Source organism: Leucopleurus acutus (genome assembly GCF_964270905.1).
Source record: "Leucopleurus acutus genome assembly, chromosome: 11".
Lineage (NCBI taxonomy): Eukaryota > Metazoa > Chordata > Mammalia > Artiodactyla > Delphinidae > Leucopleurus > Leucopleurus acutus.
Window position 1 is genome coordinate 22,916,253 of NC_139152.1, and position 18,043 is coordinate 22,934,295.

The following is an 18,043-nucleotide window of genomic DNA, read 5'->3' on the forward strand; positions in this document are numbered from 1 at the left end:
CACCAAACTGGTTTCCACAGTGCCTGCACCATTTTACGTTCCCACCAGAAATGTGTGAGGGATTCAATTTCTCCGTTTTCTTGCTGGCACTTGTTATTTTCCATTAAAAAAAAAGTTATCATAGTAAGTGTGAAGTGGTACAGATTTATATTTTGAAAGGACCACTCTGGAAACAGCATGGAGGATGGGCTGAAGGAGGAAAATCCAGCAGGCAGAGAAAACAGCTGAGAGATGTTTGCTAGGGAATAGGTTTTTCTGCGCATTGGTCCAAGAGAGTGGCCCTAGGTAGGAAGGGCATGGAAAGGGAGGGACACATTATGGCACATTTAGAAGATAGAATCTCTAAGATTTCGTGCTTGTTCATGGCAGGGAGCGGAAATGTAAGAAGCATCCAGGTTTTCTGACTTGGACACCTAGATGGAGGATGGTATTTTCGTTCACAGAGGCTGAGGGAAAGATGATGAGTTCAGTTTTGGCCACAATGAGAGTGTGATGTTTATGGGATCTTCAAGTAGGTGGATGGATATGAAGGTCTGGAACTCAGGGTTGAGGCCTGGCCCGGAGATGGAGATTCAAACACCATTAATGTACAGAGAGCAAGTGGACTGGCATGGATGCATGTATGGAGTGGGAAGACTGGGGGGCTCAGGGAGGAGGGGACGCCTACCCAGAAGGCTCTGAAGTGGGAGCGACGTCTCAGAAACCGAAGGAAGAAAATTTTAAAAAGAGAAAGGCATAGAAAGCAGCAAATCTGGGGCTTCCCTGGTGGCGCAGTGGTTGAGAGTCCACCTGCCGATGCAGGGGACACAGGTTCGTGCCCTGGTCTGGGAAGATCCCACATGCCGTGGAGCAGCTGGGCCCGTGAGCCATGGCCGCTGAGCCTGTGCGTCCGGAGCCTGTGCTCCACAACAAGAGAGGGCACAACAGTGAGAAGCCCGCATACCACAAAAAAAAAAAAAAGAAAGAAAGAAAAAAAAAGAAAACAGAAAATCTGGAGGCTGTTTTGACCGTATTTGCTTCCAATTTTGTTTGTGTTTCGTTGATTTAGGGATTCAAAATTCAGTGAAAGTAGTTTTCAAGGAAAGCTTGCACTGTGTTTTGGAAAAATTATGTTACTGTGATATAAGATGCTACACTAAGAAAATGCATCTAAGTAATGTGAATGTTATTAATATCAGAGAGCTTATTAAAATTCATAAATAAAATATTATGACTGTAGACCAAATGCCAGCATGGAGAAAAATACAAAGAGCAAATTTACTAATTATCTAGGTGCGTGCTGCAAACAAAGAAATGAATTATATGACTAACAACGTCATGCCTTTATTCTATTCTGCAGGGGACCATTAAATAAAAGTGTATTTGGATTTCCTAAGTACAATAGGTTTGGATTTCACCAAGGAGGCAAGTTCAGTCAGTGAGTTAATTTGCTAAAACACGTATAATCAAAGCAAAAGCATGATTTAAAACAGCCAAACTTTACCTTTTGAGATTGAAGTAATGTATATGTATATATAATTCCAGACCATTAGGAAGAAAATCATTCATCTATATAATTATTTTCTGTTTTAGTCCATAAATATGAAGTCAGGCAGAAAAGAGAAAAAAAAAGAAGCTGACTTAATCTAACCCTGTCTTTTGCTTCAAAGAAGCTGTTTAATTTTATACCATAGAGCAGGCTGACAATGATCAAGGCATAGAGGAAGGTACACCAGCCAGCATAGAATAAGTTTCACTGGCCTCCTGTTAGGTCTGTGACCTTGAGCGGTCATTAACCTTACTGGGCCTCAATTCCTTCATCTGTAAAATCGGGGTTAGTAATAACTACATGATTCTTAAATGCTGTGAAAATGAAATAACACATGTGAAAATATTTTTGATAAATATCAAAGCTATTTATTTAGACAGTGATAAGGAAAAGCATCCTTTGATTAAGGTTTTATCTTAGTGGTCCTTTTTTATTTGGAATATTTATATGCATCTGTTCATAAATTTTATTAACTTTTCTATAAACAGCATATATTTATCTTTTGTAAGCAAAAAATATTCTTGAAACCTCAAATAAAATACATCACATGAATAAAATAGTTCAAAGGTAGGTCAAACTTTTTTCGAAGCCTGGAAAATGATCATTGTTGAGTCGTCTAAGAGGGAAATTTGGCAAGATGAGTCAGAAGCCTTAAAATAGTTATCCGTAAATTGTTTGTCTAAGGGTTTATCCCAGGAGAATCATCAAAGATGCATATACCACAATAGTATTAGTCATACTATTTATAATATTGAAAAATTAGAATATTGAGATATCTAATAATAGAAAATTATTAAATAAATTATGGTGTAGCTAACCAATGGGCCACTATGTAATCATTACAAATCATATTCTCCAAGAATATTTGAAGCTATGGGAAAATATTTATGTTACAGCGTTAAGTGAATAAGGCAAGACATGAAAAATTTTACACTATGATCTGAATTTTGTTTATTTTATATATATATACACATATATATATAACACACATCTACATAAATATCCTCCCATGCCCCACCACCACCCCCATAGCTAAGTAAAATAGTCAAAGCTGTGTTTTGTATGGATCTAGACACATGTCTAGGAAAGAGATTGGAGGGAGACCCATTGAAATATTGACTGTGGTTATTTCCAGATGAGATTATGGGTGCTTTGCCCTGAGTTTTTAAAATGCCCTTTCAAAAAATGATACATTTGGGAATGTATTTTTAAAAATACATATTTAAAAAGACCTATTCCTTCTGCATAGTTTTTTAATGTGGAAAGTATTCTATCACCATCAGTATATTTCACTTTGGTAGTGGTCTGGTGACTACATTTCTGAATGAATAAACACACACCCATATAGCACATGTATGTATGTATATGTATATATAAATATTTATACACACACATATATATACATTTAGTATATTCTGCTAAGGCATATACTAATGTGAAAATTAATATTATTGGCAAGTGATCGGTTTCCAGTTTTTAAAAATATTTCTTACCATCTAGATGAATTTTCAGGTAAAATGAATTCCTTTTGATTAAAGATCTGAGATTCTTAATGTATTTTCAGGCTATTTTAATAGCGCTATTATAAAATTTTTGGCTAATCCATCAATTGTTTTAAAAATAGCTATTTTATTTAATGTTATTTCTATGAACATTATATTCCTTTTCAAGATTGGCATGGGATAATTTCTAAATAGAACAGTAATTATCATTCATTGTCAGTTCACATAGTTTTGTTACCTGATGGGGATGAGGCACCTGTCAGCTTTAGTAGGAGAGCAGCCCATGCAGACAGTAATAATTGTTTCAATTAGGAGCTCAGGGTAGCATGTATAACTAAAGACTTAATAGGAATTAGGATGATTGGACCTAATCCCACATTTATTTCTCAAGAATTACCAAAAATCTGTTTCATGTAGTTTGATATTTTATCCTGCTTTTTTGTAGAATGGAAGATGGTGAACAACAAGTAAAAATGAAGTCCTTCAGGTATACTGAACTGTTGAGAGGGTACACGGTGGGTGGGAGAGGTCGCACATGTAGACCGTTAGCTAAAGCAAAGGGTGATGTCAAGATAGAATGGATTCATGAATATTAGCTTTTTCTCATATGTTCTGCTCTGAGAATACCTCAGGCCCAAATTGTGGCGCTCATAAGTTCCTTTTGCTCTAATGAGCTCATTTCCAGCTCTGGAATGCATGCAGGGAGTCAGGTGGGTGATGCCAGCAGTTCTGCTTCTCTGTCAGAGAAGCCAGGCAGATCCCACAGGGCAGGGTCCCTGCCGCGTGCCTGCCTGCCCTGAGTCCAGAGCATTCCCGAGCTCCCTCAGCCCTGCTGGACCACCTTTCAGCATAGGAAGTCTGAAATGGCAACTCATTTCCTTCTCCACGGAGCCAGAGACCCCTGCCTTGAAGTAATGCAGCCACTCAGGGTGAAGGAGTAGGAGTGACTGGAAATAAATACAGTTCTAAAAACAAAACAAAACAAAACCATCTGGTACCATCATCAGATACATTATACCTTTTTTCTCTATCTACTTGAATAACATTTTGGCTTACGTGTCTTTAAATTTTTCTCAGAATAGCTATTTATTGAAAACAACTATTATTTTCTTGACGCACTAGAGAAAACCTAATTCATCCAATAAGCAAATCAGAATTACTTACAAGGAGTGTCTGATTATTAGGAACCATCACCATAAAGTCTGTCACTGGTTTTATCATATTCTTTCAACGTCAACAAGTTTTTTTCCCTACATCTGGCAACATGGCCAGATCTCAGTTTTGCTTTTTCTCCATTTATTCTGTTTTTTTTTTTAAATATGACTCTGCAGAACACTGACATGGTTCAAAGTGACAGTAACAGTTCACAGAATTAAGAGCCAGAGCCCTGATAAATTACTAAGCAGAGAACTTGCCTCTGGGTAAATATGCCCTTCTTTAATAAAATTCTTTAAGAAGTCTTTCCAGGTGCACCTCCTTCAAATAAAGTACCTTATTCAAAAACTGGCTATTTCACCTTCCTCTGTCTTTCCTAGCTCCCAGCATCATCATTCATTATTCCCAAGTGACCTTGTTCCTACCTGTTCTCATCTCCCTCAAAACCCTGGCTCTAAGAGAAGTCACTTTCCCTTCTGCTGTACATTCCTGGAATCAGGCATCTCTTTCCACTGCTACTGTCCATGCTGATGGGTAATATTGTTAGAAAGAAGAGGTGAACATTATAGCAAGTAGATAATCATAACATTTTAAAAATCATAAATCTTTAAAAAGTTCTCATGGGGGAATTCCCTGGTCCAGTGGTTAGGACCCAGCGCTTTCACTACTGTGACCTGGGTTCAGTCTGGTCGGGGAACTAAGATCCTGCAAGCCGTGTGGTGTGGCCAAAAATAAACATAAATAAAAATTGCTCATGAATAGACCAAAGTACGAGCAGATAACTGCATTTTATGTAAATACACAGGTAACTTGAATTCCATCCAGTTCACCCCAAAGTACTTATTTTGTTCCAGGCGTGTCATTGGCCAAGCGTGAGTGGTTGGGCGGATGGTGCTCCATCAGCGCTTCCTGCCTTGGCCCCACTCTTCCATCTAGTTTAAAGTCTCTAAGAACAGATCGGGACGAGTCTCCTATTTTTCCTCTTTCCCATTAGATTGCCTTCTCCAAACTCTTCTTCTTCTTCTTTTTTTTCTTTTGTTTTAATATAACCTTTTTCTTTCTTTTTTTTTTTTTTTTTTTTCCGAGGTACGCGGGCCCCTCACCGCTGCAGCCTCCCCCACTGTGGAGCACAGGCTCTGGACGCGCAGGCTCAGCGGCCATGGCTCACGGGCCCAGCCGCTACATGGTATGTGGGATCTTCCCGGACCGGGGCACGAACCCGTGTCCCCCGCATCGGCAAGTGGACTCTCAACCACTGCGCCACCAGGGAAGCCCTTTTTATACTTTTTAAGTCAGTTTAAGTGAAGGTTTCTGTCACTTGTAACCACAAGATTCTTTCTTTTCCCCACTCAGAACCTAGATATGTTTATTTTATTTAATTTATTTTTAATTTTTTTATTGGAGTATAGTTGCTTTACACTTCTGTGTCAGTTTCTGCTGTACAGCAAAGTGAATCAGCCATATGTATACATATATGCCCTCTTTTTTGGATTTCCTTCCCATTTAGGTCACCACAGAGCACCAAGTAGAGTTCCCTGTGCTATACAGCAGGTTCTCATTAGTTATCTATTTTATACATGGTAGTGTATATATGTCAATCCCAATCGCACAATTCATCCCCTCCTTCCCCCTGGTATCCATACATTTGTTCTCTATGTCTGTGTCTTTATTTCTGCTTTGCAAATAAGATCATCTATAACCACAAGATTCTTAACAAATCTTAAGAGAGAGTGCTTAGGTTGCATTGCTTGTTCAACGTTTCACATGTTGCCAATATTTCTCTTATGTCAATGCAGCTGAATGACCATTTTACCCTGGGAAGAACCAGTTCTCTCTTGGGCTGTGGCGACCACTTTGCTGAGCACTGTGATAATAGCAGGAGGCTCGAGAGACCGGGGCCATGTGTGGTTCAAGTTTCAGCCTCATGCTCATAGACAAGTCACGTAACCTCTGAGTTAGAAAAGGGGCACAGAGATGAGAGGGGGTTAAGTGACATCACATCGTTGTGGTGTCATCCGGAGGCCAAGACTGCCCCTCATCTGCTGAACTGGCTGCTGGGGAGTGTGAATGAGGCCCCCCCAGACTAGGCTGCCAGATAAAATACAGGATACCTGGCCAACTGTGAGTTTCAGATATGTAATGAAGACTTTTTAGTACAAGTATGTCCCAAATATTGCACAAGGATATACTTATACTAAAAAAGTACTCACTGTTTATCTGAAATTCAAAGTTAACTGCACGTCCTGGTGCCCCAAGTGCCCTCCCATGTTCAGGCTCCTCAGGATGTGTACTCCAGGGAAAGTGACTCTGCAACTTCAGTTTGACCACGTGGCTCAAGCCATCTCAAATATTTAAGAACTAGAATTTATAGGAGTTTGTGGTTATTTGGCTCTTCAGGGTGAAGAAGGGAGGGAGGGTCTAGAGCTAGTCTAGTGGCGTCACCAATCAAGATAAACCCTATAGAAGGAAGAGTAATCAGGGCTGGCAGAGGAAGGATTAAAATGGGGTCAGCTGCAGAGAATGCATTCAGTTTGGGATTTCTTGAGTTTTAGGGGGCTTATGAATCCCTGAGGTGCATAATTTTAGTTCTGAAGGTTGGGAATTGGATAAAGAATGAATGAGATAGGGATTGAATGGTAAGTAGCTTATGAGTAGTTGTAAAGCCTTATGAAGGTGTGCAGTCTCTTAGGGTGAAGCTATAGGTGAGGAGAGAGCGGTGTCAAGTGAGGGATCTCTGGGGGGCCAGTATTGAAGGACAGAGGAAGAGCTGAGTAGGGAGGCTAAGGGGGCGGAGCTGAGCGGAGAGGCTGGAGGAGCGGAGAGGTCACAGAAGCCAGCGAAGAATGAGAAATGGCAATAGTGTCAAATTCAAGGCAGGGATCACCTGGGGTTGCATAAGATGAGGATGACCTCTGCTAGAGCAGTTGTAGTGGAATGGGGGCTGGGAGGATGATTTGATTTCAGTTTTTTTTTTGGCTGCACTGGGTCTTCATTGCTGCCCGTGGGCTTTCTCTAGTTGCGGTGAGCGGGGGCTACTCTTCGTTGCAGTGAGTGGGCTTCCCGTTGCAGTGGCTTCTCTTGTTGCGGAGCACGGGCTGTAGATGCATGGGCTTCAGTAGTTGCGGCACACAGGCTCAGTAGTTGTGGCTCACGGGCTTAGTTGCTCCATGGCATGTGGGATCTTCCTGGACCAAGGATCAAACCCGTGTCCCCTGCATTGGCAGGCGGATTCTTAACCACTGCATCACCAGGGAAGTCCTGGGAGGTTGATTTTAATAGGAGAGGCACCTGGGAGATGAAACGTTAAGTGGAGACCGTACTCTCAGGAAGCTGGCCAAGGAGGGAAGACATTAGCAAGGAAAAAAAATCCCTAGAATTCTGGAAAGGGATTTCTTCCTCAAAGGGAAGAGACTTGAGCCCATTTATCGACGCATAGAAGGAGCTGTGAAAGAGAATGAGCTTAAAATGCTGATAACTGTGCAAGCAAAGACCAGAAAGGAGTTAGCTTTGAATAGAAGGCGGCCCATTCTTCCTCTACGGCTGGAGGGAAGCTAAAAAACCACCTGCTGCAGCTCTCGCACAGAGGTCTTAGTTCTTGAAGGTTTCAGGGAATAAGGTCAGGAAGGAAGGAGCAAGGGTATGGGGGGTGGAGGTAAAGGCAGTGTGAATGAGTGCCACTCCCGCCTCTTCCCTGAATGCCACCTGCAGGGCCAAAGTCGGGAGGAAGAACAGTGGGGGCTTGCTGGCCTCACCCGTGCTCCCACTGCTGCCTCTGGGGTCACTGGGGGTCTGTTAAATGTTAAATATAATGGAAGCTCTTTCTCCTTCTTAGAGAAGCGCATAGCCAAACCGAAAAGCGCAGGAGAGATAAAATGAACAACCTGATTGAAAAACTGTCCGCGATGATCCCTCAGTGCAATCCCATGGCACGGAAACTGGACAAACTGACAGTTTTAAGAATGGCTGTTGAACACTTGAGATCTTTAAAAGGTGAGTGTGAAAATGGCCTCCACACTTGGATTTGTGAAGTCTTCCCTGTAATTGAAGTCCCTGATAGGTTTGTTTTGTTGTTATTGGCTACTGAGATTTTATACAGATGTGTCTTTCAACTTTATAGGTATTCATTTTGATGCTTGTCCGTATTCTGTACATGGAGAAAATACTAATTTGGATGTCAGAAAACTTGGTTTTACTAAAAGCTTCATCTTGAGTTTACTATGTGAACTTGAAAAGCCTTTATATTTCTACTAGTTTTCTCATACATAATATGAAGATGATAAAACCTGCTGTACATAGCTCTCAATATTTTAGAAGTTTTTAAATGTTAATTATTATAATTTTAAGTTGACAGATTTCCACTATTAGAAAAGAAAACCTCCTTAAATTCAGCAATTTCTCTTAAAACTTTATTCAGACTTGTAAGTAGTACTGAAAATGCATCACACCTTACTATTCTAAGATATTCTCACATTTACGAGACATTGGGTGAAGGAGGTCCTTAGCTGATGCTTCTTGGGGCGTGCGGGATCGTTTCTGACTTTAGAAGTTCCCCTATTTGAGCTTGAATTTTAAATCCAAGTGTAATAAGTGTTCTGTGCATATGTGTAGTCGAAATCACATCTGGTTTGGGAATAACCCTGGTCTGACTTGGGGGGCAGAATGACGGAAATAGAATTGAGTTTTAGGTACAGGAATGTTAATGACATAAATTCACATTGAGATTATCAGAGGACCGGCAGAGGAGTTCGCTGCAGACCACTGAGAAGACTCTGAAAGTTCAGATTTGTAAAGATCTAAAAGATTATAGTGAAATCTGGCTCAAAAAGTATAAGAAAGGAATAAGCAAAGGAAGACCAAGGGTCTTCTTTAGATCTCTGTCCTATACTGCATACCAGGAAAAGGAATCTGTTTCAGGGAAAAGGAAGTTCTGTGGTCTGAACATAGAGACTTTGCCAAGTCAAGTTAAAGTGGCTTAGAGGAAAGCAGTGCTCCCTGGACTCCAGGTGCAAACTGGAGCCCAGACAAAGAGGATCTTACTTCATAATGAGACAAAAAATCCTGGCAAATCTGTTCGTATTGGAGAAGGAGGGGGCATTGGCAAATTAGGAAGTAAAACTAGAGACAGCTATTAAAGGGCTATTCAGTAGTAATTTGTGCAAGTTGTACTTTAAATCACCTTCCTTAGATCTCCACAGATGGTAGAAAAATGACTTATGCACTGTGATGAGCTGAGTGCATGCAGATCTGGAGTGCAGGCAGTGGGGAAAAGCAAGTTCAGCCCTTGATCCCTTCAGTGCCATGCAGAGAGCAGCCCAGGTGTTGGGAGACTGCCTGGCAGGCTTCCTTTTGGGAGTGTGATAGGAGGTCTTTGGTTCATAAGAGTCTGTTGTGAAAGAAGATTCTCTTTTACCCACAACTGGGTCTTGCATAAGTTGTATGTAACACTTCCCTTCAATCTTTTAGCAGTGAACATTAGCAGGCTCAACCGAGGTCATTTGCTTGCAGCCCTAAAATTACCCAACAGTTTTCACATTCACAGCGTCCTGGCAGAAGAGGACCTAAGGGAAAAGCCATGAATCAGTCAACTAATTCAACAAACATGAAATGAGCATCAGCTCGGTTCCTGTCCTGTGCTGGGGTTAGGAAAATGAAGGAGGCAAGATCTCTGTGCTTGGAGGGGTTCGTGGTGGACAAGGGAGACAGACCCCGGAGAAGATCATTAACACCCAGTGTGATAGATGTTATGTGGAAGTACGCGTGGGACGAGGGGCAGCTCAGTAGGGAGGAGATGCTGCCTAAATCCAGAAGGGATTCTTTGGAACAGAGCGTAGATTTCACCATTGGCCCTTCTAAGCTGAAGCGAAGTGGTCATGTACGCATCACACATCCTGACCAGATCCTTAGTCAGTGCTACCCACGGATGAGATGACTTAAAGCAGCTGGGGCTGCATTCCAGTGCCCTAGCCAGAGTGTACCCCAACTCGATCCACAAATGCCCAGATGCCAGATCATGAGAAGGCTGCACGTGGATGGTCCACACATAATTACTTTGAAGACAGAGGGTGGTGAAATGATTTTTTTTCTCTACACTCTGCAGCAGTGCTTTGCAGACTATCTGGGGGGGGGAGAGCAAGTGCTCCCCACCCCCATCCATTGTAAAATACGGTACAATTAATCAGTGGAAAAACGCTCATGGGCTGGGATGCCGCAACAGTGTTACGTTTCCATAAAAGTGTCTAAATGTGTATTCTTAATTTCTGTGCTCATCTCACCACGGGGTGATGACGACAGTGGTTTGCAGACCACATTTGGAGTAAGCCTTCTTCTGCAGCAGCAGGTGCTTTCCGAGAACCTGCGTGGGTCTGAACACCTGGGAGCCAATAATGCATGCGTGGGTCCTGGAGGCAAACCTGGGTTCGAATCCTGGCTCCCTGCCTTAATTGCCATGGGACTTAAGTTACTTCACATTCTAACCCTCAACTCCCACAGCTGTGAAACAGGGATAATGCATTGCCTCATAGGGTTGTTGTTAAGAGTAAAGGACAAGTGTAAAGGGGGAGCACAGTGTTTCTCTTTTTTTCATTATTGTTCTTTTTTTTACTGCAGTATAGTTGATTTACAATGTTGTGTTAGTTTCAGGTGTACAGCAAAGTGTATATTGAGCTATACATATACAGTAGGTCCTTGTTGTTTATTTTGTATCCATTAATCCCAAACTCCTAATTTATCCCTCCCCCAACACCTTTCCCCTTTGGTAACCACAAGTGTGAGTCTACGTCTGTGAGTCTGTTTCTGTTTTGTAAATACTGTTTCTGTTATTCGTATCATTTTTTTAGATTCCACATGTAAGTGATATCATATGAAGTTTGTCCTAAGACAGATGTCAGAGAAAGAGCACAGGGTTTCTTGATGCTGGAGGTGGTGGTCAGAGGACAGGAGGAAGAATTGTTATTGTCATATTGATCATTATTATCCTTATTATAATGATCATTGTCATACTGTCATTTTTTAATGACAGTGATGAACTTTATAACAGAAGTCAGTGATCATGTTTCCTCATTTATTTTTGCCACCAGAATCTGAGACTCAACTTTGTCACTGCCCTTTGGCAGGCGTACAGAATCGCACGGCTTGCATTTTGTTAGCTCACCTCACCCTGGCTTCAGCTCTTTGCTGACTGCCCTCTTTTTCTCCCTGGCACATCCTCACGTCCTCACGTCCTCACTCTCCTGTTGCGTCAGGGTCACCCATTCTGGCTGACAGACACTGACCGGCTTTCCTCAGCACGATTCCGCCAACCTCGCTTCAGGCCAGCCTGGAAGTGTCAGCGCCTCACTCACATTGATTTATTCCTGTGCCTGGCTTGGCATGCAGAGTCTGCGTCTTTCATCCCTTTCTCAACTCCCTCCTACCAGGCTACTGGGTAGTAATAATAATAATAACAGTCATTTGGGGGAATTCTTTGAGGGCTACCTAGAAGGTAGATTCCAAAAGAGATTTCATTTGCTTATGCCAGGCCTTTAAGGGGTGCTGCCGGTCTGAGAAGACTTTACCAAATCACTCCATGAGTGTGTGTGATTTTTCTGGTTTTGTTTTTTCCCCACCACTTAGGTAGTTGGTGAGTTTCGGCTATAAATTCATCCAAGGACCAATTAATGGTTAACATGTCTCAGGGTGTTACCCTACCTTTCTTTTGCAAAAGCATCTTTCCTTGCGGTGCCTAGAAGGAGGGGTTTAGGGTTAGGGAGGTTGGGAAGTGTAAGGGAGGGAAATGTGATTTACTTTTGAATCACCCTTGCTTGGAGGTTATCTGGGGACAGCACACCTTGGCTTGATGAACTGTCCCCTGCGCCCCCTTGTGGCCATGAAGGGCTTTCCCTGTCAAGGTTGGTGGATGCCCTCAAGACAAACGTACTTTTAGTTCTTCCCTTACTTCGCTCAGGTCAAATTTACCTAGCTTTGACATGATCATTACTTATCATTTTCCCAGCTCTTCTGGTTTCTTTAGAGACTTTTCTTTTAATACAGTAACCTCTATGCTAAGGGCTTAAAGTGAATTATTTCATTTATATTTTATACATTTTTTTGTATTATCAGAAGTCTCCATATGCTCTTTAAAGGGTCCTATGGGAAATCTTATGAATCCATAAAATTTGCTTAGAATTCCAGAATCTCTCTATTCAGGGTAATTCATATGATCAGTTTTAATAAGCTAAGAAATTATAAAAATAACCAGAGTCATGAATATTGTTGCATGTTATTATAATGTTATAGATAATATATTGCACTTTATTACTTTTCAATATACAGCTCTTACTGTCTGCACATTTGAGTATAATGGAATAAGTAGTTCTAAGAATTTACAGTCTGAGAGGCTGTATTACTAGACATTTCAGTCTAGTAATAACGAAGAAAGAGAATGATTACGGAAGAGGTCTTAGAGTGTGCTAAAAGACAAAATACCATCATCGTCGTTGTCACCAATAGCAACAGCAGCATTGCTAATGTTCACTGAGCATTTACTACATTTCCATCTCTAATTTTTTTTAAAGAAATACTCTATTTTATTACTCTATTTTATTTATTTATTTATTTATATTTTTGGCTCATTGGGTCTTTGTTGCTGCACGTGGGCTTTCTCTAGTTGCAGTGAGCGGGAGCTACTCTTAGTTGTGGTGCACAGGCTTCTCATTGTGGTGGCTTCTCTTGTTGCGGAGCACGGGCTCTAGGCGTGCAGGCTTCTGTAGTTGTGGCACGCGGGCTCAGTAGTTGTGGCTCAGGGGCTCAGTAGTTGTGGCTCATGGGCTCTAGAGCGCAGGCTCAGTAGTTGTGGTGCACAGGCTTAGTTGCTCCGTGGCATGTGGGATCTTCCTAGACCAGGGCTCGAACCCATGTCCCCTGCATTGGCAGGTGGATTCTTAACCACTGCACCACCAGGGAAGTCCCTCCATCTCTATTTTTAATAACTAGTTGACTTCTTTATTTTCAGGTATGACAAGTTCTTATGCAGGAAATAATTACAGACCTTCATTCATTCAGGATAATGAGCTCAGACACTTAATTCTTAAGGTAAGTTAAGAGATATGTTTGTTTAAGTTGTATTTGTCCTTTCATTTTTGTTTGAAAGGGAGGAAGATTTTTAGTTCTAAAAATTCCTGTTCTAAACATACAGGACTCTGTATTATACCAAATTTCCTTTAAGATAAAAATTTAAGTTATGCAAGTAAATATGTCTTATTAGTTTGGGCTAATGAATGTAGAGGCAGAGGATAGGCACTTTCCAAAGGAGAGAGCATAGCTTGTCTTTAATGCTAAGCTCCTTACACTGCCTGCTGCACTCACTTCCCACACCGTAGGCTCTACTCCCCACTATTGGCACCTCCTTCAAGGCCATCTACCTTGTACTCAGTTCCTTCAGGATCCTGTTGTCTGCAGATGAGCCAGCCACTGCTTACTGAATGAGTTATTAGTCGATGCTTTGCCATTTCTGTCCTCATCATTTCACGTGCATGCCTGGGTTTCAGATTCACTGGTTTACAGGTTTATTTGACGTGGCAAATATGACCATGTCATTGGCTTATCCTGCTCCCAGGAGGTGATACATGTCTTGATCTTGTGCTATTACTACTAGGCTTTATGCCTTAGTATGATTAAATAGAAAGATTTTTGATATACATTTGTCCGTTTTTCTTTTAATTTTTTTAAAGAGCCCTTTTTTATTTGAACAGCTGAATTCAAATATAGTATTCCTGATGCTTCCTTCATCCCAATCTGCACAGTCCTTCCGTCTCAGTGCATCCACAGGCAACTGTTATTGATGTGTTTTGATATCTTTACAGAGTTTCTGTATGAGTATAGAATTCAACATAGGTAATTTTTATATTTTGAAATATCTCAACTAGATATTCCATGCCTGGACTTTCCAAGTCAAAAACATTACTTTAGACTGGGGTTCAATTTGATTTTATCAGTCTTTTTATGTAGTGAGAAAATTTCTTAAAATTAATTTTACTAGCTCTTATGACCACTCTACTAGTTTCATTGCTACAATAATTTCCTCCAAATCTGAATGTATGTGTATGAGAGAGACAGAATTCACTTTGTATTTTTAAAATATTCACTTTGTATTTTTAAATTCTAGACTGCAGAAGGCTTCCTATTTGTGGTTGGATGTGAAAGAGGAAAAATTCTCTTCATTTCTAAATCAGTCTCCAAAATACTTAATTATGATCAGGTATCCAAAACTGAGGATATTTTCTTACTATGTTTATTAATTAAAAAAAAAATTTTGGGGGGGGTTGTGTGGCTGCGTTGGGTCTTAGTTGAGGCATGCAGGATCTTTCGTTGTGGTGTGGGCTCTTCGTTTGGCGCATGGGCTCTTCGTTGCAGCATGCGGGCTTCTCTCTAGTTGCGGTGCATGGGCTCTAGTTTGAGGCACGCGGGCTCTCTAGTTGAGGCGCACAAGCTCAGTAGTTGTGACATGTGGGCTTAGTTGCCCCATGGCATGTGGAATCGTAGTTTCCCAGCCAGGGATCGAACCCATGTCCCCTGCATTGGAAGGCGATTCTTTACCACTGGACCACCAGGGAAGTCCCACTATGTTTATTTTGTAAAAAAAAAAAAAATATCTTGAAGCTGTTTTTCTGAACTCTTTCTTCCCATTGGGCTGTGGGATTGGCTTCTGCTAAGTTAGAACTAAGAGAGATGGGAAGATGTGTGGAAAATATGAATTTTTGTTATTGACAGGAGTGTTCACTTCCTCCAGCAAGTTATTTCATTTTCCTGAACCTCAGCTTTCTCCTATGTAAAAAGTGGAAATTATGATTATACCTGTCTCTCAGGATGTAAGCACTAAATACGATATCATATTTGAGTGTCTGAAAAATATCGGTCACCCTTCTCTATTTCCTCCAAGAGACAGCATTATTATTTATTAAGTTACACACACTACAAAACAGCTTTTTATCAGGGCTCTGGCAACAAACTCTGAAATACGTCTTTCATTTAACTAGTGGTGTGACTGATTTGCCTCCTTTTTACTGAACACCATTTAATTTAAACTAGTTACTCAAAAACTATAGCACTGAAACCAACAGAGTGAATAAACTAGCACCTGTGGTCTCCTTCAAAATAGAAATAGAATAATATAATACATAATAAAAATAATATATATAGCTCTATTTACAGTAGCCAGGACATGGAAGTAACCTAAGTGTCCATCGACAGATGAATGGATAAAGAAGATGTGGCACATATATACAATGGAATATTACTCAGCCATAAAAAGAAACAAAATTGAGTTATTTTTAGTGAGGTGGATGGACGTAGAGTCTGTCATACAGAGTGAAGTAAGTCAGAAAGAGAAAAACAAATACCATATGCTAACACATATATATGGAATCTTAAAAAAAAAAATGGTCGTGAAGAACCTAGGGGCAGGACGGGAATAAAGATGCAGACCTACTACAGAATGGACTTGAGGACACTGGGAGGGGGAAGGGTAAGCTGGGACAAAGTGGGAGAGTGGCATGGATATATATACACTACCAAATGTAAATCCGATAGCTAGTGGGAAGCAGCTGCATAGCACAGGGAGATCAGCTCGGTGCTTTGTGACCACCTAGAGGGGTGGGATAGGGAGGGAGATGCAAGAGGCAAGAGATATGGGGATATATGTATATGTATAGCTGATTCACTTTGTTATAAAGCAGAAACTAACACACCATTGTAAAAAAGATAATAATAATATATATAAAGATATAATAAATAATATAGAAATAAGATAGCCCCCAGCTTTAATCTTAAATAACTCCCATTAATCTCTGCCTGTATTCCCCCCAAACTTGAAAATTTGGAGAGATAGAAGGCATTCATAGATAACGAGTTAAATAACAGAAAAAGATTTTATGAACCTACATACAGAGGGAGTGAAAACCAAATGAATCATGCAGCTGGTTATAGGTGGGGACACAAAAGCAGGGTAAGACTTGATTTTTCTGTCTTCTAATTGGAAATAGAGAACATCACACACATACATACACACCAAGATACTTGACAATTCAAGGTAGCTCTTAAGTTCCAAATTAGTAACATGGAGGCCAGCCCCACTGGACACTGACTTTGCATTTCAGAGACCATTCAAGAGACTCACTGACTGCTCAGGAGGACTTTGGGATCCCCATGGTACAGGGTCTGGTCTTCAGCTTTTCAGCCTCAGAAATCTGATTTGTCTAGAACAGCAGAGATTGGCACAACATTGTAAATCACCTGTACTTCAATTAAAAAAAAAAAAAAACTGATTTGGTCTGAAGCAGTTCTGGGTATAGACTTATCTTAGCCAGTCACACAATAGACTGATGTATACATCAGATTGCTAGTGGGGTTTTTTTGTTTTGTTTTTGATAGCGATATCTAACTGCCAAGCACTCCAGGCCACTTGGGCCAGCTGGTCCATTTTTTTACCTTCTGTAGGAATGTCTGCTTGGGTAATAAAGGAGTTCAGAAGAGGGGTGATCACTGTGGGCTTCACATGTGAAGTAGAATGTCTCCTAGGCTTTAAGATGAGCAGAGAAGGGGAGGAAGACATTTCAGGTTGGGAGAAGGAAACTTGGAATTCAGGGAGTAAAAGGCAATTGGCTGGATCAGCCAGGGAACTGAGTTTCTAGAGAAAAGGTAATGAATTCCAGGTGATGAGACCATGCAAGCAAAGTCATGGGCTGAGGAATGCTGTGCATGTGGGGAGAAGTGGAATGCCAAATGAGACGTATTCCAGGTTGGATTTGAGTTATCAACAGTATGGTAATTATTTGTAAGCAGTATGGTAAATTTGAGTTACACCATAAAAATCACAGGTATTCTCTGACTTCTATATTATTCTGTAATATAATCTCTTTTACTAATGGTTAAGTTTAAAGTAAATAATAATATGCCTTGAAGTAACATGTGAATTGGGGATGTTACCAAGAGTAACAAGAATAAATAGAATGTTAGTTATTAGGTGTGTGTATGTGGTTTGTGTGTATCCAGTTATGGGTCTGTGTGCATGTGTTCTTTTCTATCTACACGTATCACTGTTTTTAACACTGACCAAGCTAAGGTCACCCAGTACAGTAAATGTACCTCAGCTTAAGAAAAAGCCACTTTAAACCAAAGAAAGAGTATCCTATGTCTGTATGAGGAAAGGTAGAAATGACATGATACTGATTTTCAATGAACATCTACCTTATAAATAGGCTAGTTTGACTGGACAAAGCTTATTTGACTTCTTACATCCAAAAGATGTTGCTGAAGTAAAGGAACAACTTTCTTCCTCTGATACTTCACCAAGAGAGAAGCTAATAGATGCCGAAAGTAAGTACTCATTTCAGCATTCTTACCATTTTATGTAAATGTAATTATTACTTCAAAATACGTCTGTACAGTGTTTTGAAAACATTAGCTAATTATGGTTTTATCAAGAGGAGAATTATTTAGTAAACTTCATAATCATCAACCTCAGTTTAAAAAAATATATAACTATATAGAGAATTCATGTATTTGTACACATATATAAAAACAAATACATTCATCTGAAGATGCTTTGGGGAAAATGTGATTACTTCATATTCTCTATTTTTCATATGCTAATAAAATATTTATAGGAAAGTATCATTTGGGATAAAAAAATTGCTGGAGTTTTTTTATTATTTAGTTGTATGCTGAGGGACAATTATTCTCTTTCTTAAATGTGTTAGTTAGGTCTACTCAATGTGAAAGGCCTTGTATAATTGTGCTTGAGAAGTATACATATTCTTTATCTTCTCCAGAAATAATTTTCTTCTCTGAAAATGCTTATTGCCTAATAATTATTTATAATATA

The 18,043-nt window shown here is 40.3% G+C and overlaps 1 protein-coding gene across 2 annotated transcripts in view; it reads left to right on the top strand.

Annotated features, from left to right (window-relative positions):
- The window catches only part of BMAL2 (basic helix-loop-helix ARNT like 2), a 95,035-nt gene that overhangs the window by 50,054 nt on the left and 26,938 nt on the right, over nucleotides 1–18,043 (top strand). Inside the window, exons 1-5 of one of the 2 annotated variants that reach the window (XM_082850756.1) lie at nucleotides 3,482–3,517; nucleotides 8,018–8,175; nucleotides 13,175–13,254; nucleotides 14,327–14,419; nucleotides 17,418–17,535. In XM_082850756.1, the coding sequence (XP_082706882.1) occupies nucleotides 3,504–3,517; nucleotides 8,018–8,175; nucleotides 13,175–13,254; nucleotides 14,327–14,419; nucleotides 17,418–17,535 (463 nt within the window). In that variant the 5' untranslated portion in view covers nucleotides 3,482–3,503. Of the gene's footprint in view, nucleotides 1–3,481; nucleotides 3,518–8,017; nucleotides 8,176–13,174; nucleotides 13,255–14,326; nucleotides 14,420–17,417; nucleotides 17,536–18,043 lie in introns of those variants that run through there. The other variant, XM_082850755.1, reaches the window with a different exon arrangement.